The following is a 21,289-nucleotide window of genomic DNA, read 5'->3' as shown; positions in this document are numbered from 1 at the left end:
TTCTCCCTCTGCCTGTGTCTCTGCCTGTGTGTGTGTGTGTGTGTGTGTGTGTGTGTGTGTGTGTGTCTGTCTCTCATGAATAAATAAATAGAATCTTAAAAAAAAAATCTTAAAAAAATAAATAAAAAGGGAACATTCGGATACAGACACACACAGGGAGAAGACCATGTAAATAGGAAGGCAGAGACTGATTTGCCGCATCTCTAAGCCAGAAGTGCTAAGGGTTGCCAGGACACCACAGAGCCTAGGAGAGAGAAGCAGGGAACAGATTCTCTCCCCTACAGACCCAATCCTCAGAAGGAACCAACTCTGCCAACACCTCAGTCTCAGACTTCCAGCTTCCAGAACTGTGAAAAGATAAAATTCTGTTTAAACTGCCTGGTCCCTGGTACTTTGCTTTGGCAGCCCCTAGCAAAGTAGTGCAATGAGGTTCATGGCAAAATCCTAACTCGACACGTGAATCAAGGTGTATTTGTAAAATGCTCACAAACTAAAAATTAGTGAGATCTGTAAATTCCAGGCAACTTTACTACAAGATTATGATAGCTGCTCTTGGAGAAGATGCTAAAGATAATCTTTAAAGATGGAGGCAGGGATGCTGACATTTCTGGGAGACCAGTGAGGAGTCCTGGAATGGAGGTCACAACACTTAGCTGGCTATTTAAATTACAGCACTTCAGGGGAACATATCAAACAAACTCAGCTCTCAAGCCTTGCTAGATGTCACGTAACTGTTTTGCTCTGGCCTAACCTTGCCACCCTAAAGCAAGCAAACACAGGCAACCTGTCATCTCTTAAAGCAGGTGAGTGGTCAATGGCTTTCATCTCCAGCTGGAGGAAATTAAATACTACATGTGACCAGCAAGCTTGAAACTGCTTGAGAAATGCTGACAAGATACATTTAGGCCCACTGGAGTGAAGAGTATTAACTGTCCAGAACCGTCCTCCTCAAAGATTGCAGATACTTCAAAGGCAGACTTTCTTTTATTCAAGTATAATAAATAGAGGATTTCTCAACTATCTCCAAGATTTTGACATAAATCATAAAGGTAAACATTTAATAGTTATTAACTCACATTTGGCGATCAGCTGAGCCGATCTTTTTGGGAAGGCACTTCAAAGTAATTGGTGTGTTTCCTTATAATGAAATAATATGTTTGCTTCTGTTTGATTCATGATTACAACAAGCCAGAGCATATGTGAGAACCATCTGGAATATTCAACAAGGACCAAGGCTTTCCAAGGAAGGCCTTATACTGTGGAAGCAGGATTGTGTAATGGTTAGGAAAAGAATGGCTGCAAACCAGAGAGACGTGATCTAAAAACAAGCTTTGTCACTAACCAACTGTGTGCACTTGGACCAGCAGCAAAAACACTCCAAGTACTAGGATTCCTAGTCAAAAGGAGGTGATAATAATAGGTACTATCTTATAGAGACAATGGATATACCAAACATACAAAATAATTGCTTAATCCAGTGTACTGATACTTATAACATTAAATGTGCAAGTAATTTTTGTATATTAGAGAAAGAACTATTTTTCTTTAGGAAAGAACATAAATTTCACATACAACCTCTATTGAAATTTGCTCAACAATATTCTATAATGTTCAGGCATTCTAGTTAAGTCATTAGCAGCCCTCTAGATTTGGTTTGGATTTTTTTATTCCCCATAATGTTTTTCATTCAAATTTTTTAAAAAGATTTTTTCTGGTAAATATTTAAACTCTCAAAATTATTACTACCATTTTTTTACTTATATTATTCCTACATCCTTACTTGCATATCTTCCTTTGTCAGAAATATTTTTTCATCTTCTTAAAAAACATAAGCGGGCAGCCCGGTTGGCTCAGTGGTTTAGCGCCGCCTTCAGCCGGGATCGAGACCAAGAATCAAGTCCCACGTCAGGCTCCCTGCATGGAGCCTACTTCTCCCTCTGCCTGTGTCTCTGCCTCCCTCTCTCTCCCTCATAAATAAATAAAATCTTAAAAAAAAAAAAAAAAAAATAAGCAAAGGTGTAAGTTTATGTTCCAGAAAAGCCAAAGGTTACCTAAACAGTCAAAATTTCCATTTATGTGTTTAGAATTTTCCTCTCTACACGTTTTTATGTAATTAATTAGGTTAGAATTTCCTATCTTCCACAACGACTTAAAAGAGAGACAAAAACAAATATGGTTCAGAAAATTATTTTTCAACTGTATTTGGTAGTGTTATTATGGTAAAACAAGGCCTGTTTTTCCTACAATTATTTGAGAAATAGCATTACATTTCTACATGCCACAGAATATAGTAACTCTGCGCTCTTAATCAATAAGAGAGAGAGAGGAGGCCTGTCAGAAACATATGGGGTAAGCTTTTCAAGAATCCAAAACCTGTGCCTGACCCCAGGATAGCATGAGGGGAAAATGACAACAGGAGAGAAGGGTTGTCTCTCCATGTGACTATGTATGTAGTATGATGTCAAAGTATACAGGAAGGAAAAAAGAAAAAGTCTGCATTTTTTTTTTAATTTAGTGATTTCTTCAGATAGAGTAAAAGACACAAGAATGGCCAACATATTTGACTTTGTCAAATCAGGACTCTTATTCTTAAGCAAACATTAAACCTCCAGAGGAAATTAATCATATCATTCACCTGGAAACTAATTTTCATTTGTGGGTTATAGCCTCAGTGTTGGGGGCAATGGTAGGACAGAAAAGATAAATTGGACAAGTCTGCAAAACTGTTTGCTAGCAGGGAAAACCAATTCTGCTGACTTACATTTCTTCAAACAACAATAACAAAAACTGAAAGAAGAAAATTTACTGTGTATTAAAGGAGAATTATTTAAATAAATTAACATTATTAATTACTAATAATCAGTATTAAGAGAATAGGTATATTCTAAATGTGAAATATTAAAAACCAAATAAACTTACTTGCTTTTCCCTTTGTATACTGTAGCATAAGATCCTTCCCCTAGTTTTTCCAGTTTTTCGTAGGAGTCAGCTTTTCCAAATTTGGGACTTGTTGGCTAAAAATGGAGCAGAGGGTAAACAAAACAGATTGTATCAAACTAACAATAAATAGGCCAATTTTGCTAAAAATGTATAGATTCTGCTACTCTCCAAATAACTTTCTTCTGATACAAGAGTATTTCTTCTAAAAAAAACAACATAATAACTATCCAGGATACAAAACTCAGAAAATGCAAATAAACACAATGTAGAAAGTTTAAATTTACCTATAATCTATCTATCAAGAAAGAACCACCATTAATATTTTCGTATCTCTTATTCCCATGCTATCTAGCTTTGTACATAAATGGGATTACACTATACATACTGATTTTAACCTACTTTTTTTTCCCTCCACTCAATATATTATGAATATTTTTCATATACTATATAATCTAAATTAGGGGCTGGCTAATCTAAACTACCATCTGTTTATCCCACAAACTTAAAAAATGTTCTTTTTTCTTAATGGAAGGATGGTCAAAAGAAGAATAAAATTTCATAGCATGAGAAAATTATATAAGAAAATTAAAATTTAGTGTCCACAAAGTTTATTAGAACACACTCATGCATGTTCATTTCCATATCGTCTTATGACTTGCAAGCTACAACAGAACTGCAACTGCAGCAGATGATACAGCCAATAAAACTGAAAATATTTACTATGACCCCTGTTGTAAATAATTACTGTATAATATTCAGTCAATAAAGGTACTCCTCCAATACCTCTTAGCAATAATGCAAACAAATAATCAAAGATGTATCACTCAGACATTACATTAACACAAAAGGAACCATCTTACATATTAGAAACCAACCCTTAAGGTTTAGCTGCAGCAAAGTAACTCTTCTAAAGACATGGTACATCCCAACAAGACGATAAAAGTGATAGAAGTGAGTAATCTCATCACTCTTACTGTCCCTAGCTCCTGCCTCAACTTCCACCAGACAGAAAGAAATGGGGAGTGCTGTCTCTGTGGAGCAAGTTACCTATTATTTCACTATACAAGGGTAATATCAAAACGTATCAGAAGATGATAATTATATAAGGAATTAAAAGCATCTCAAGGGATTATCCAATCTCAGTTATAAATACATAAATAATTTATAAAAAGTTGCTAGTGATTATGTTACTGCATAATTAATCAATATCAGAAGCTCAGGAAAACAACTTCTTGCAGGAAGTTTATAAAACACTATTTTTTTTTTTTATGATAGTCACAGAGAGAGAGAGAGGGGCAGAGACACACAGGCAGAGGGAGAAGCAGGCTCCATGCACCGGGAGCCTGACGTGGGATTCGATCTGGGGTCTCCAGGATCGCGCCCTGGGCCAAAGGCAGGCGCCAAACCGCTGCGCCACCCAGGGATCCCTAAAACACTATTTTTGAGCATGTGTTCTTGATCACTTATGAAAAACATAACATACTGGCAATGGTTCTGATTCCCACCATTTATAAAGATCCAACGTGGCAAGTTGAACACATGCTTCTTATCTCCCTCTCACCCAAAATGCCACATAATGACTGGGAAGATATTTTTCAAAAACAATATATCAGAAACAGGAATGGGAAACAAAAAAGCATGCCAATATTTAATCAGAAATTTTTAGAAATTCTGAAAAACAGACAGTAATAGGGATCAAAACTTCAGAGAAAAGATTGGGGCAACAGAAAGCCCCAACCTGTAGAAGACTATTACAGATTAAAAAAAAAAAAAAAAAAGCAGGAGTCTCCAGGTAAATGTGAAACTAATCAACACAGCTGAGCACATAGCATCCCCCTAAACAAACTGCAGGGACATCTGCACTGGAAACACAGCTGACAGCATAGGTATTCAGGCCAGAGGGGCAGAGCAAGGACTGAATTAGCCACTGCCCAGAAAAAGGATGGCAATTCTCCTATTCCCAAACTGTAATCCCTGCGTCTCTCATACAATCACTAGAGATGATTTACAGAAAACAGAATAAGCTGACAGCAATTCTCAAAATACAAAAATAAGTATATAATCAAAAATCACAAATTATTTCAGGAGGGTCAATACCTGGGGGAAAAAAGGTATAAAATTTAATGGGCAGATAAATCAAAATCCTGGTAAGAGAGTTGGCATCACAAAGAATAACTCTGAATAAAAATAACCAGTATCGGGATCCCTGGGTGGCGCAGCGGTTTGGCGCTTGCCTTTGGCCCAGGGCGTGATCCTGGAGACCCGGGATCGAGTCCCACGTCGGGCTCCCGGTGCATGGAGCCTGCTTCTCCCTCTGCCTGTGTCTCTGCCTCTTCCTATCTCTCTGTGACTATCATAATTAAATAAAAATTAAAAAAAAAAAATTTAAAAAAAAAATAAAAAAAAAAAATAACCAGTATCCTCAAAGAGATTTCAGAAGATACTGCATCTCTTAAGAAGAAATAATTAGAGATTTAGGGATTAAGTATCTAATCAATGAAGTAAAATATTCAATGGGCAGTGAATAAAAGAACAGACATATATGAAAAGTGATAAGCTCAACGTTTGAAGACAGTTCTAGAAAACTTTAGGGAGAGGTTGCATCTAAATGGAAAAAATATCCAATCAGCATAATAGTTCCTTCCACAGACAACAATGACTACAAAAAGACAATCAAGCAACATTTTCAAAATAAATAGTGAAAATGATTCCGTATCACTAACACTATACTCAAAATAGTCTGTCAGTGGGATGGAAAAGTTGCAATCTTGCTACTTAGAGAAAATAAATCTAGATATAAAACTCTGAATTATCTCAATATAAGGTGTAGTTGAAGTGATGGGAAAGCACAGAGAAGCAAGAGGCACTAGGGGAAAAGAAACAACGGCAGGCTGAGACTTCTTGAATTGATCAGGACAGAATGCAGAGGCTAAGGAATTCCAAAGGCATGTGTTTTAGTATGTCTCTTAACTCTTCAAAGGTCATCACAAAATAATATGAATTAGATATACCCCAAACAAATTAGGGAGAAAGGAATAGAAGAACACAGTGTAATAAAGAGGGGGATGAAAGTAAAAAAGCGAAAGCTTGGGGATGGTGCACGCAAAGAAAACATGTTAAGTCTAAGTTCATAAAATAAGAACTTAAGTTTCAACATATTGATCACATAAAACATATAAATCAATCATACTGATTAAAATAATCATAAATGAACAAACTTTCTCTACTAATAGAAACTTCTCAAATTGGAAAAAAAGACAGTCTAGCAATATGCTATTCAGAAGAGACAAAATTAAAATGAATAAATCTGAAAATAAAGGAGTAAAGGGAAAATATAGAAAAAAGAAATTTACAAAATAATGCATTCTAGCCATATTGATGACAAACAAGATGGAATTCAGAAAACAGATTAAATTAGTATATCCCATAAAAATGAACATTGATATCCACAGAGCAGTTTAATAATCATGAACTAGTATGACTCAATTAACATAGTTTTGAAATGTATGAGACAACTGCTGGTAGCAACTTTAAAGAGAAATATAATTCAAATATAATATATAATATAATTCAAATATAATTGTAAATTATATAAATATAATTATATAAATATATATATAAATTATAATTTAATATTATACTATAAATAAGTTATATATTAATGTGTATATTAGGTTTGTTTCTTTGTTTGTTTATTCAGAGAGAGAGACAGAGGCAGAGACACAGGCAGAGGGAGAAGCAGGCTCCATGCAGGGGGCCCGACGTGGGACTGGATCCCGGGTCTCCAGGATCACACAGCGCTAAACCGCTGCAGGTGGCGCTAAACCGCTGCACCACTGGGCCTGCCCTTCTTTTTTTTTTTTTAAGATTTTTTTTGTTGTTTATATATTAGGTTTCAAGCACACATTTAACACTCACAAAAAATGATGACAGATTAGGCCATGAAGAAAATTTCAATACTCAAAACTGCAGAAACACCTTAAATTACTTTTTCTGAACACAATGCAATAAAATCAGCAATTAAGAACAAAAGGAAAACTTAAATGGTTTAGTCATGTGACTGAAAATGAAAATTGAAAATTCATAAATAAATATGTGGTACAGAGGACATGACATTTTAAGACCCAGGGGAGACAGCCAAATCAATACATACAAGAAAATGTAAATACATATGCACATACAAGAAAAGAAGAAAGGTTGAAAGTAATATGAATTAGATATACTAGGAAGGGATTAATAAAGACAATGGACCACGTATTCTTTTCTTCAAGAAACTTGTAAGGGACAAGCATGTGTTGAGTTGAATCAAGTAAAACTTAATGGAAAATAACATTCAAAATCGCCTGACTAGTCCTGTGTGGGTTATGTTCTCATGCATTTTTCATCACCGGGAAACAGCTTGCGAATGTCACACTTTACCATCACCCTCCTGAGCCCAAGTTCTAAATAGAAATTTTAAAACCTATATTAAACTTCAGTATAAAATGATCTTCAATGGGGAAAATATTGTGTTCACAGTTCCACTCTAAATTATTTAAAATTAGAATGAGAAGTCTGTGTTTGCTTTTGTGCTCCTTTAAGAATAAATCTAATCTAAGTTCAAGAAAAAAGCAGCAGCAGAAAATACCTCTCTACTCCTATTAGGAGATAAACTGCTAATGTGTATTTATAGCAAGCACAAAACACAGTCACACAAAACTGGTAAAAGAATAGGAAGCCAATATTTTCTCTCCTTGAAAATGCACAAATAATTTTCTAAAATATTTCACTCTCCATAAACTGCCTTATATATTAGAGTTGATGTAATCGTTTTAAGATATAGATCACACTAAATGTACTACTTGAAGAAACAGAATTGAGGAAATCAGAACAAGGAGAATATATTTAAAAAAAACACACACCCCATTTATCTACAAGAAAAATCAAGTAAAAGAAGATGGTAATGGCACAAAGTAGTCTGTTTATCTAATTAAATGGATTTGGATATATTAACTGCCATAATTCATACATACCCTATTAATACTGCGATGGCAGAAAATTAATATTTTGTCACATTTGATGGTAGGACAATCAATGTTATTTTCCCTGTGAAACTGATATGTATATACATCATGGAAATACACTGTAATCTACAGATCAGTCATGCTAGCTTCATAGCTCCATACACCCATAATGTCTCTCTAAAAAATTTTATCTGCAAAGAATGGGCCTATGGAATAGGGTATGTCTATGATATAGTCTGAGCTTTAAAAATTAGATTCTTGTAAAGTCAGTCCTCTATTTTAAGTAACCAGAAATGCTCTAATCTGTAATTACTATGCATATAAATAAGGAATCCAACTGCTAAGTCATTAAAGAGGCCAATAATAAAATCCTTCCCATCAAATGAGTGAAATTAAGAATAATTCAGAATTAAGAATATTTTGTTTGATAAATTAAAGCTCAGGCCTTTGGTTTGCCTAGTTTTTTCTCACAAATTTATTAAATCATCACATTTAAATAGATGCTAGATCAAACCAATATGCAGTCAACCCTAAATATTATCTTTGGCTCTTTACTGTCAGGTGCATGGGTGGATTGGAAACAGCTTTATGGGGCAGCTATTCTCTGCTTATCACTTCCCTACTTAAAGTGCAGGCCTGAGATAGCACTTTAGAGAATTGGAAATTCAGAGGGCTAATCAGCAATTACTAACCAACACTAACTGCACAGAGATGTGGAATTTAATGAGATAATGTAAATACATTTTTTAAAAAATAGAATAAAGGTACAGAGAACCATCAATTGTCTGGACCAGTGGAGGGGAACATCGGCATAGATAATGAAAAAATGAAGTAATATTCCAGCTGAATGGTGCATCCCATCCTGCCACAAAGGAGATGCTCACGGCCCTTGCTAGTTCTAGTTCACTGTGTAATTAATAATGACAGCGAGTTTTTGTTGCTATGTGCCTGGCTTTGAGCTAATCACTTCAAACCTGCACCTAAATTTAATCCCTAGAATACGGCCTTGGGGTCAGTATATCTTATTAGTATCCTCATTTGATTATGAAGATTTTAAAGACTGGGGAAGCAAATAACTCTAAAACATCTAACATCCGGGATGCCTGGGTGGCTCAGTGGTTGAGTGTCTGCCTTTGGACCAGGGCGCGATCCTGGAGTCCTAGGATCAAGTCCCACATCGGGCTCCCTGCATGGAGCCTGCTCCTCCCTCTGCCTATGTCTCTGCCTCTCTCTACGTGTCTTTCATGAATAAATAATTTTTAAAAAAATCTAACATCCTGTACCTAAAAGCAGAGCTAGAAATCAAACCACATTAATTAGAATCAAGAACCTATTTTCTTTACCACTACTGCATTGGTGGAGTCTTCCCTTGGAGACCTAATCCTCATGGAAGAGGCATTAAATTATGCTTAAATTTGTCATCCACTGAAACCTCATTCCTAAAACCAGGGATGTGTTTTTGAACTGCATTTTTATAAACTGCATGAGTATATTTCTATGTTCGTTCTAATAATACCATGACATGGCTATGGGAATGTCTGCAGTTTCATATCGAAATCAGTGAAAATTGATTTTTACCTTCATATATAACTCCTTGTTTAACATTATTGATGATGCCCTGAACGGAGGAAAACCACAGTATGCACTATTGTATTATACTATAATTTTGAGAGTGGATGTAAGCATAAGGTGGGAAAGATTCAGTCGCAACTATGTGACCTCATTAAACAAGAAGTTTTCAAGTGAAATCTGCCTTTGCTAATTTTTCTTCTGCCTTTGATCTCAGGAAGAGGCTCTATCATCCTGTATTTCTAGCCCTATTATAGATAGTCACACTAACGTAATCCACAGCTGATAGATAACTTGGTTACAAAATAGATGTAGATGCTACACAGAGAGATAGATCCAAGCACCACAAGCGGTAACAACCTGACAAGGGGCCTCGGGCCTCGGTTCTATCTAGGAATGTTCTAGTCCACACAAGAAGGAGAAATGCCAAGACTCCCTCTTCCCTGCCCCTAGCCCCGCCCAAGGATAAATACCTAAGAACTAAAGTGGAACTCTCAAGTTTGCAACTTTCTCCCCTTTTCAGACTGGATCTGCCTATCATGAATATAGATTTATCTGGAGATGGGAGAAGGTAAATTTGGAAGACTTTGTGGTGGAATTTATAGAGGACCTTAATCTAAATACAAATTTCAGGAAACATGTTCTCTTTAAGTTTAGCTTATGACACCACAGCTCAATGAAATCCCTTCTAAATTGGGCCAACAAGACAGGCAGCTTCCCATAGTACTTCCAATAGTTCTAGCTATTGAGGAACACAGCTGGGATGGAGAAGGTAGTGGAAAAGGGGAGAGAAAGCTTGTCCCATCAATGACAGTATTAACACTACTCAGGGACTAGGCCCAGGAAGAGCAGGCACTAAAGAAATGTTTGAAAAGGGGCACCTGGGTAGCTCAGTCGGTTATGCATCTGCCTTTGGCTCAGGTCATGACTCAGGGTCCTAGGATCAAGCCCTACATGGGGCTCCCTGCTCAGGGGGGTGCCTGCTTCTCCCTCTCCCCCTTCCTCTCCACTTGTGCCTCTCTCTCTCTCTCTCAAATAAATACAATCTTTAAAAAAAAAAGTTTGAAACACAGAAAATCTGTCAAATACTTCTTGAAATATACCAATTGAAACAAAATCACATTCTTTAGATTTTGCCAGAATTTTCAAGTGCCATTATCTAGACAAATTCAGGAAGTATAGGTGAACTTGGTGGTCTCTGAGGTCAAGGCACTCTTGGCTTCTTGATTTCAATCATGATTCCTAACAGAGACAATGACCAGTATGTAGTATGTGAGCAGTACAGAGATATAAGCCCAGTTGGGAAGATGTGGTATCATACAATATATCCACCACAGTATTTCCAAGAAACAAGAACAGCTATCCTGTTTTTCTCCCTAAAACAGGGACTCTGTATAGCACCGCACTTCTGCTCACTTTCTCCCTCTTTCTCAACTGTGCTCTGGGAGCCTATTCAAGACAACTTAATACTTGAAAGGAATAACAAGAAAAACAAGAAAATAAAGATATGGTATTAATCTGGCCCTGGTAAAGGGACTATTCTGATGCCTATCAGCCTTTAAAAATCTTTAGAAGCTCGTGTGCGGCGGCGGTGTCGGCAGCGGCTGCGGCGAGAGAGTTTGGCGCGATGTCTCACACCATTTTGCTGGTACAGCCTACCAAGAGGCCAGAAGGCGGAACTTATGCTGACTATGAATCTGTGAATGAATGCATGGAAGGCGTTTGTAAAATGTATGAAGAACATCTGAAGAGAATGAATCCCAACAGCCCCTCTATCACTTTTGATATCAGCCAGTTGTTTGATTTTATTGACGATCTGGCCGACCTCAGCTGCCTTGTTTACCGAGCTGATACCCAGACATACCAGCCATATAACAAAGACTGGATTAAAGAGAAGATCTACGTGCTCCTTCGTCGGCAGGCCCAACAGGCTGGGAAATAGTGGAGCTGGAAGCAGCAGGGGGATGGGGGTGGGCTTGGAACACAGGTGTGTACAGCGTGCTGTAGTGGAAGTTTTGTATTATAGTAATCCTGTTTCCATTTTGGTATACTCTAGTCAGGATTGAATGTATTAGATGAAATGTAAGAATCTTGTTCAATCTGAAACCCCCATCGCCCCCTTTTCCCTCCCTTTTTTTTTTTACTTAAACATTTTTATGATAATTTAGATGGAAGTTGTTTGTCAGTTAATGTTGGTTCCAGTCCTTCAAACTGTTCATATCTGCTTTATAACATTCATTGTACTAACCCTTCAGGTTGGGGTGGGGGGCTGGTGACAGTTTAGTTATGTCCTCAAGATAAAGTCTTAGTGGAAAAAAATGAATAAATGTTCTTTAGTTAAAAAAAAAAACTTATAACAAAATCTGTCCTAAAATTCCCATGCCGGTGTGTATGAAATGATCCAACCCATACCCTATGAGATGGGCAACAGAGTGGTATTACACAAGAAGTGTTACTGCTTCCATTTTCTGCCCAGTGAAGAATCCAAAGGAATATAGTCTTTCCACAAAAGAGAGTATCATAAAAATACCCTCTCCCATCACAACAGGGGAGAGAACAAAAAGGCAGCAGGTAGAAAGAACTCAGAATTAAAGAGTATTATAGCATCATGCTAAAAGAGAAAAGAAACCATTTCCAGCTTGAGTAGAAAAGAGCACAAAGATATTTTTTCTAAGGCAAAAACTCCTATAAAGAAAAGAAAGCAAAGCAGTTTCCACACAAAGTAATATAAGTGGTCTGATATCTAAGAATGACTTCCTGGGGCATAACAGGAAACGGTAAGCCCAGTAAGAAATTCAGGAAAGAGAATCTAAAGGAAGTTAACAATAGGAGAGAAACTGGAAATTTCTAGTTAAACATGGTGGTTTTAACACATGTAATACATTCCTTCCCCAATCTGTATTAAATTGACAGTAAAGTTATAATTCACAAGGGCAAATAGAACAAGTAAAAAGAATATTACAGACAAGGTCCAAACAAAAATTTGGAGATGGAAGACAAATGGATGGGAGGCCACGGACAAGGAAGATGACCAAAGGCATAAACCAAGAAGAATGAACTCAGTTCATACTTCAGAATCCCAAAAACACTCAAGAATGGAAGCTGGGCTTCAATGAGGGCCAAAACACAAAGTGCTTAGTCAGAGTGCATTTAAGGAACGGGCCTCTTCCCCGGAAACCTGACTATCTCAGTCAGGTATCTGTTGTACCACGGTCCTGGCAGAGGTTTATTCTCCGAAGAGGTTGAAACAGACAGGCCAGCACTGGGACACCAAGAACAGGGGGAGTCAGGATGAAGAGTCATACTGAATGAAAAAGCACAAGAAAACCTGTGTAGAACTCGGAGACCCTGGGCCCCTTCTTGATCATCTCAGAAAAATAGCAGTTAGGCTTTCGCATCCGAGAAAATCAATTGGTAAATTTGTTCTGGGGTGACAACTCAGTCAAGGAAAAAGATGAATCGATACTGACATCTGATAGTCCTCCTCTGAAATGACTAGGTCTTCAGTGACATTCCCCAGGCTGATGCTTCCAGTTGACAAGCACTGTTGGCACAAAGAACTTTCCATCAGCTTTTTTTTGCACACTATTCAGAATATGAACTCAGTCAACAGTTCTTTCCAAAGGCATTATGTAGACTCAGCAAAATTAAAAATCTCAACAGGCAAGGCAGAGACCAAAAAAATAAACAGAAACAAAGAACTCAAAGGAGACTCCAGATAATTTAGGAAGTATAGTAAAGAAAAGAAAGAAAGAAAGAAGAAAGAAAGAAAGAAAGAAAGAAAGAAAGAAAGAAAGAAAGAAGAAGAAAGAAAAGAAAAGAAAGAAAGAAAGAAAGAAAGAAAGAAAGAAAGAAAGAAAAAAGAAAGAAAGAAAGAAAGAAAGAAAGAAGAAAGAAAGAAAGAAAGAAAGAAAAGAAAGAAAAGAAAAGAAAAGAAAGAAAAGAAAAGAAAAGAAAGAAAAAGAAAAGAAAAGAAAAGAAAACTTCTTTAAAATTCCCCCAAGTTCAGGATGCCTGGTGGCTCAGCAGTTGAGCATCTGCCTTTGGATCAGGGCATGATCCCAGGATCCTGGATAGAGTCCCATGTCGGGCTTCTTGCATGGAGCCTGCTTCTCCCTCTGCCTGTGTCTCTGTATCTCTCTCTCTGTGTCTCTCATAAATAAATAAATAAAATCTTTTTTTAAAAAGTTCCTCTGAGCTACATTTAGTATATTCAAAAACATAGGAGGTAATATATTATTCTTTGAAAAAGAACAGGTTGATTTTAAAAAGAACATTTGAAGAATGAGAGCTTTTGGAAATAAACGTTAGCATCAATTACAAACCTAATTGAAGTATTAAAAAAATTTTATATATCCATAAAGCAGAGAAAACCAAGGTAAACTAAACCAAAGTAAATTAACAAATAAATAAATAACAATATAGGGATCTAGAAAAGAACAAAGCAGTGACTTCAAAAGGCTATGAAACATTCTACTTTATAAACCAGAATCCTACACCCAGTCAGATTATTAATCTAAATTACCAAGTATGAATAAAGGCATAGTCATATGTGCAATTACATAAACCAAGAACAAGAAAGACATATAACCCAGAGCCTAAGTATTCAACACAAAAATGATGGAAAAGAAATTTCTCAGGAAGATAGAGAAGGGAATTCTCAGGATAGCAGGCTTGGAGATTAAGCAGTCTAGACTGGATTAGAAGGGTTGATAGCTTCAAGGACGATCTCAGGGGAAGGAAAAACTGATAGGTTAGCCAATTCTGATTTGTTTCAGAAGTTTTATAGTTTTACCAAATAATCTGGAACCCCAATTTGTAATTGAAATTATAATAATTCATTATATCAATTATGAACAAATGAAGAAGAAGCAATTATAACTAAGAAAATCTAAAAGTTATGCAAAGAAGGACAGAGTTGTTGAATCACTATGTTGTACACCTAAAACTCCTGTAACATTGTGTATCAACTATACTTTAAGAAAAAAATAAATTTCAAAAAGTTTTTCAAGGAAGGAAATTTAATCATAGTATGCCATGGGGCCCTGCTATGAATAGTATTTAGAGCACCACAAGATTACAAACACCATATATTAAAAGCCAAGCGGTAGGGGAAATACAGTTGGGGATAGGAACACAACAGAGAAAATCCTCTCTTGATGTGTTCCTTTGTACTCTATAAATCAGTCGTTATATCTAGAGGCTTGCTCAGATTCAAGTTTAATTTTGTTGGTGCTTTGTGTAAACTTCCATTAGGACATCATAATGTCTGGCTATCTCTCTATTAGTGATGTGAGTAGGTACTCACAACCATTACCTACATGTATTACTTCATCAGGGATTACCAAATTGTGAATACTAAATACATTATTCTTTCTTGATGTATTAGTGGGATTATTCTAAAAGAGAAATTCACTGCCCCCCCCATCAAAACTAGGTTACCATGAGGTAAATTTCATATAGGAATCACAGAAAATAAATGCTTAGTCATTTGCTTTATTTACCAGTTTTCAATAGTAATTCTTGTTTTTATAAAGGTTTCTCTTGGGTTTTGCCTGTTAATTTACAACCTACTATTTGGCTAACTTCACTCATTGTTTAGAGTATTTCCATTCTTTTGGATTTTCCAGATATATCATCAAAAATCTGCAAATAAAGATAAATTCACCACCTTCTAACTTGCTTTCATTATCTATAAAGATGTTATTTTGCTCCTTTTTTTTTTGTCCCTTTTGGTTTTGTATAGAATTCAATCAATAACTTTTCTATTGGTTATTTTAAGTAAAATGAATTATTTAGCAGTTTAATACAGGGGTGTGGCCAAGATAGCTTTTCTAGCTTCCTAAAATAAAATTCTTTTTTTTTTTAAGATTGTATTTATTTATTTGGCAGAATGAGAGAAGCAGGCAGATCGACAGGCCAAGGGAGAGGGAGAAAGCAGACTCCCCTCTCAGCAGGGAGCCTGATGTAGGGCTCCATCCCAGGACCCCAGGATCATGACCTGAGCAGAAAGCAGACGCTTAACCAACTGAGCCACCCAGATGCCCCTAAAGTTCTTTCATCTGTTTCTCAAAGTTAAAAAGTAAAGACAATTAGCACATGCTGAGATCTTCCTCATCTGTTTTCACTTCAATACTTCTTTCTGGACCATCCATTTCCTTTGCCCTTGTTGAATACAAACTACACAGAAGTCTACTTCAGCACTTTCTATTCAGTGCAGGGCTTTGTCCTAGAAAGTTACTTTAATTTGACATTCTAGAGAAGTTACAGAAAGGCCAACAGTAAATCCAATATCAGTAAATCACTATGGTTGCCTCGCACTCATCTACTCACAGAAGCCTGCAAAGTCCCTCCTAGTTGCTGCCACTGCCTTAATAATGTCCCAACAAGTTGCCCATATGTACGTAATGGCAATGGGAGGGTGGTTGGAAGGAGAGTCTCTGAGCGTAGTCTCAAAGAGTAGACATTTCACCTTCCCTGAGCTTGCACTCTCACACTTTCTAATACCAAGCAGTTCTGCATACTGTTCATGGTTTGTCCGTCCCCTCTTATTTTTTTTTATAAATTAATTTTTATTGGTGTTCAATTTACCAACATACAGAATAACACCCAGTGCTCATCCCGTCAAGTGTCCCCTCACTCTTATTTTGAAGTTCACGGAGATACTTGTCAACTGTATTTGTTGTCAATACTATCCACTGGTTTTGGCTTTACTATACTAGTTGTTCTAATTACAAAAAGAGTTTCAAAACCTATACCACTGCCATCCCCCAGACTGGTCTATTTGATCTTTCAAGCTATGTTCAAACATTACTTTAATAAAAATAAAATTTAAAGAGCTAGAGAAATACAAAAAACATCAGGCAACACCCAGCATTCTTTGATAAGAACTGAAATTAATTACTTATTAAATACTAAAAATACAGAAACTCCATTGTCACTTATGGTATGATGTATACACTGACTTTTAAAACTACCTGACCCCCATTAGCTACAAGCACACCCAGCACCTACATCTTGGTTTCTAACTACCACTTTCCAATAAAAGGAACTGAGATTCTTTAGAGAAAGGGCTGGTTTTAGGTCAAGGGTTGGGAAAAATACAATATTAAGCCAAAAGTGTCTCTTAGGGCCAGAACATAAGGAAGTGTTCAAAAAACAGAGGGATGAAGATATCTCAAAAGGACACAGGAGCTAAAAGAGTTCTCAATGGTTAAAGTAGGAAGAATCTGATCAACAAAAGAAGTTATGTACCAGCAGATTATAACTAGTATTGCAGATAAAATGCAGGACAGGACAACTATAAATTTATATTTCAGATAAATGGTAAATAATTTTTAGTATAAGTATGCCTCATTGCAATATCTGAAAATGCCAACTTCTATATATCATTTATAGGTTGATATATAATTATATAGTAAAATATATATAATTCTCTTTCCATAACATAGGCTTAATCATTCTCAACAACTTGTTTCATTTCTTCTAAATGCTACTAAATCTAAACGTTCTCCCAGGAGTTCAGTGATATATCTGTGACCTAGATGGACACTACTTTGCATGCATAGACAAGATTATGGGGTCAGTTTGGGGGGAAAAAGAAAAAACAGATCATCGATGCTTCTCACAAATGCTGCATTGATAATATTTATTTCAGCTTCATTAAGACAAAATGTGACAAGACATGTGCAGTGCCATATAGTTTAACTGAATTGAAGTGTCAATATTCTTCTTGCAGTTGACATTTCTGGCTCTGCTTTGCCCTCATCAAACTTAATATTTAATATCTGTAAAATGGCATGTTTCTTAGCAAAATGATAGAATCAAAATTCTCTTAGCATTCTCCTCTTACCTTTTAAAACTTATAGAATATCTACTCAAAAAGTTCTTAAGTGTAAGTTAAATCTGAAAATTAACTTTAAAAAATCATAAGGGTTTTTACAAGTTAAATTCAGGCTGGTTTTGGATATGTAAGTTTCAGTAAAAATTTTACAGTCAAAAAGCAGCATTCACCTCAGAACTTTATATCTCCTTAGGTCAAAAGGCACTTGCCTTAATCTATCATTAGTAAGAAAATTTCATTATGATGAACAGGATTTCTCTTTAAGAAGATCAATTTCAACATCTAGCTCTTAAATTCTAAAACATGTACACTGAAAACAAACTGGAATAAGACAAGTGAACAAATTTGAACATTTACTATGAAATGACAATCTTTGTGAATTTGCCAAACTCAAAACTATCTTTATTGCCCACAAAAACAGTAAAGTTCAACATCCTTTCTAGGGGTTTGAAATATCAAAGGATCTTTAATTATAAAATCTCTAAACAACTAGGGGGGGAAAAAGATTTTTCCAAAAATAAGTTGAATCACTTCTCATTTGTTTGCTGGGTACTTATGAATAAAGAGTCTGTATATAGATTGTGCTCTCTTTCCTCCAAAACACTAAACCACCCTGAGAGAGAGTGCATAATAATGACCTGATAAAGCCACTTGCCCTCTTCCAGCACAGCAGGCCATGACTGTAAGAGAGATACTTCCTCTGCTCCCCCACTGATAAAGAGGACTGACTGCACTTACCGAGCTGGGGCTGGAGTGCCGCCTGACTTTCGGAGACTCTTTGCCAGTGGAGGAGGACTTAAAGTTAATGCAAGCATTGTTCTCAGAATGCACCCTCTTTACTTGATTAGCTGGTTTCTCAAATGGGTCAAAAGTGCTCTGTGTCCTCTGAACCCTGACTTTTTTATCCTCAGGAATTGTGTCCAGGGGTTTGATCACTGAGTCCATTCCCTGGCAGTTCCGTGTAGACATCTTTGTGACACATATCTAGAGAAAAAAGCAAGAGTGAAAGAAATTCAGAACTTTCAACTGAAACTTTAGTATCATTAAACACATGACTTATTATTCGAGAAAGTTTGCTAATTTCCATTTCAGGAAATACCCAGAAAGTCCACATTCTAAAAACTATACCAGCTTAAATCCCAATCTGAAAAAATTCCTCATAATTATTCCACTTCTAATCATTTAGGGCAGTCACTAAAATGCTGTCTGTAAAAGGGGAAGCTTAAGGTTTAGGCTATCAGTGCTCTAAGGGGGTTCTTGAAATCCATCACATGTTTTAACCATTTGCCTGCATGTGGGATTACTCTAAATCATTAGGAAGTTGGACGACTTGACTTAACAATAATAATTTTCAAAAAATCAGTTGAGCTAAATCAGATGGGCATTTTAACTGACGGGTCACCATGGAAGCAGCTAACATAGCTAGAGAAGAAGATCACTATGTTTTTCAAAAGTAAATCTGTCCCATCCTACTAAGTTCATCTCCAAACTGGAATACAAAACTTGAGCACATAAAAGAGCTAATGGAGGCACCTGGGTGGCTCAGTCGGTTGAGCATCTGCTTTCGCCTCAGGTCATGATCTCAGGGTCCTGGGATTGAGCCCTGCATCGCATTGGTCTCCCTGCTCAGTGGGGAGCTAGCCTCTCCCTCTCCCTCTGCCACTCCCCCTGACTGTGCTCTGTCAATTAAATAAAATCTTTTTATTTTTTTTATTTTTATTTATTTATTCATGAGAGATATAGAAGGAGAGAGAGGCAGAGACACAGGCAGAGGGAGAAGCAGGCTCCATGCAGGATCCCAGGTCTCCAGGATCACGCCCCGGGCTGAAGGTGGCACTAAACCACTAAGCCACCGGGGTTGCCCTAAAATCTTTTTAAAAAAGCAAATAAAATAAATGTTAATGGTTATAGATGTTTAAAAATTGAAAACAGTGTTTTTTCTAATACCAAAACTAATGGATGCAAAGAAATAATACTGTAAAAAAGAAACACCAAATAACACTCATTTCAAAATCCACAAGGTCCCTACCTGCTTCCCAACTTCCCTCATTCTCTTGCCATGCCTGCCCCACTCTGATTTTATTTTAGTCTCTGACTTTTGCCCCACTGTTCTCTATTCTATGTTCAAAACCTTTCATTCTTCCTATAATCTGGAGATTTTGTAGTTTTGATTAAATAATTTTATGGCCTCTAGCTTGTCTACGAAGCTAGGTAAACTTTATTGTTCTCTCAAGAGAAAAAATAATTCTGAAATTGCTTTTAAAGTTTTTTTTTCTTTCTTGCTGTTAAGTTTCCATATCTTCATTTTTAAAAGCAGGGAAACAGAAGAATATCCCATATTGTTAAAATAAAGTATCTGTGTATTACATACAGGATGATTCCACATGAGGAATACATGTAGCTATGTGTATGAATGGATATAGATACAGATATATACAGACACACAGATACAAACACAGACATAAACATTTGTATGTGTATGTATGAGCACAGTGGAAGCAATACAAGAAAACATACCAACCTGTTAACATAAGGTACTTCCAGACACGTGGAATTGGATTGGTCGAGGGTAAGATTACTAATTTTTATATACCCCGTATTGTTTGAATTAAATAATAAACATGTCTGATAATGTAATTTTTTAAAATCACTGAACTAGGAGAGCACATATAATTGAATTATGCCCTTTCTTAAAAATTTTTAAACAAACCAAAAAAAAGTTTATTTAAATCTTAAGCATCAGCTCTGTCCTAAGAGTAAAGCACAGGCTGAATTTTAATTAAGTCAAATGACAAGGATAATCATCAAACATTTTTAGCAAACCACAATACTATTGAACATGCCCTGAAAAGACAAGGCCAATTCCTCTACCCATGATCAAAAACGAACAATTTATCACAGGTAGGTGAGATGCACTCAATAATTTTAAGAATTTATGTTTTCTTCTTAAGGATGTGAAAGCAAGACGCAATAGGTGTGATGTGGATGTGAAACCACCCACATCATTGAAGTAAGTAGATTATAATAATGTATAAACACATGGGCCTGAGAAGTCAACAAACCTCAAGCATAAGAAATACAAAGAAAAAAACAAGAAAGCACATCAAAATCAAATTGCTTAAAACAGGATAAAGAGAATATCTTAAAAAGGAGCCAGAAGGGATTTAAAAGATAAGTATAACAGTAAATACTCAGAAACTAAATAATACAAAAGGAGAATTAAAAAAGTATCTTGAGGGCTCCCTGGGTGGCTCAGCAGTTTAGCGCCTGCCTTCTGCCCAGGGCCTGATCCTGGAGACCCAGGATCAAGTCCCACATCAGGCTCCCCACAGGGAGCCAGCTTCTCCCTCTGCCTGTGTCTCTGCCTCTCCCTCTCCTCTCCCCTCTCTCTCTCTCTCTCTCTCTCTCTGTCTCTCATGAATAAATAAAATCTTTTTTAAAAAAAAAGTATCTTGAACTAAATGAAATTTAAAAAATCAAAATGGCAGAATGTAGGAAAACTAGTACTTCAACTGTAGAAAATTAATAGTACTGAATGCAGATATAGAAAAAACAAAAGATCTCAAAGCACTGTGATTACACCTTAAAATGCCAGAAAAAGAAGAGCAGGTGAAACTCAAAATAAGAATGAAAATAATAAATATCAGGGTGTAAATACATGAAATAGAAAATCAAAAGCTATAAAGAAAATCAATGAAACCAAAATCCAGTTTGTTTTCAGAGAAGATTTTTTTTTTAAGATTTATTTATTTATTCATGAGAGACACAGACTGAGAGAGAGAGGCAGAGACATAGTCAGAGGGAGAAGCAGGTTCCTCACTGGGAGCCCAATGCAGGACTTGATCCCAGATTCCGGGATCACGACCTGAGCTGAATGCAGGCACCCAACCACTAAGCCACCCAGGCGTCCCTCAGAGAAGATTTTTTTAAAAAA

General features: G+C 36.4%; 2 protein-coding genes across 4 annotated transcripts in view; one reads left to right on the top strand and one right to left on the bottom strand.

Annotated features, from left to right (window-relative positions):
* Positions 1-21,289, bottom strand: part of CDK14 (cyclin dependent kinase 14) — a 564,290-nt gene that overhangs the window by 409,006 nt on the left and 133,995 nt on the right. For 2 of the 3 annotated variants that reach the window (XM_055307507.1, XM_055307506.1), the window contains exons 3-4: positions 18,094-18,339; positions 2,920-3,014 (exon numbers count right to left, since the gene is read on the bottom strand). In XM_055307507.1, coding sequence (XP_055163482.1) covers positions 2,920-3,014; positions 18,094-18,339 — 341 coding nt within the window. The remainder of the gene's footprint in view (positions 1-2,919; positions 3,015-18,093; positions 18,340-21,289) is intronic. The other variant, XM_055307508.1, reaches the window with a different exon arrangement.
* Positions 11,091-11,855, top strand: LOC129498227 (enhancer of rudimentary homolog). Its single transcript, XM_055307509.1, has one exon. The coding sequence runs from the start codon at positions 11,140-11,142 to the stop codon at positions 11,452-11,454; it is 315 nt and encodes a 104-aa protein (XP_055163484.1). The 5' UTR covers positions 11,091-11,139; the 3' UTR covers positions 11,455-11,855.

The sequence above is a fragment of the Nyctereutes procyonoides genome, unplaced genomic scaffold (genome assembly GCF_905146905.1).
Source record: "Nyctereutes procyonoides isolate TBG_1078 unplaced genomic scaffold, NYPRO_anot_genome, whole genome shotgun sequence".
Classification (NCBI taxonomy): Eukaryota; Metazoa; Chordata; class Mammalia; order Carnivora; family Canidae; genus Nyctereutes; species Nyctereutes procyonoides.
This window is presented reverse-complemented; position numbering and strand designations above follow the sequence as displayed.

Excerpts from the sequence above, each read along its gene's own strand:
- LOC129498227 (XM_055307509.1), top strand. The coding sequence starts at position 11,140 with ATGTCTCACACCATTTTGCTGGTACAGCCTACCAAGAGGCCAGAAGGC.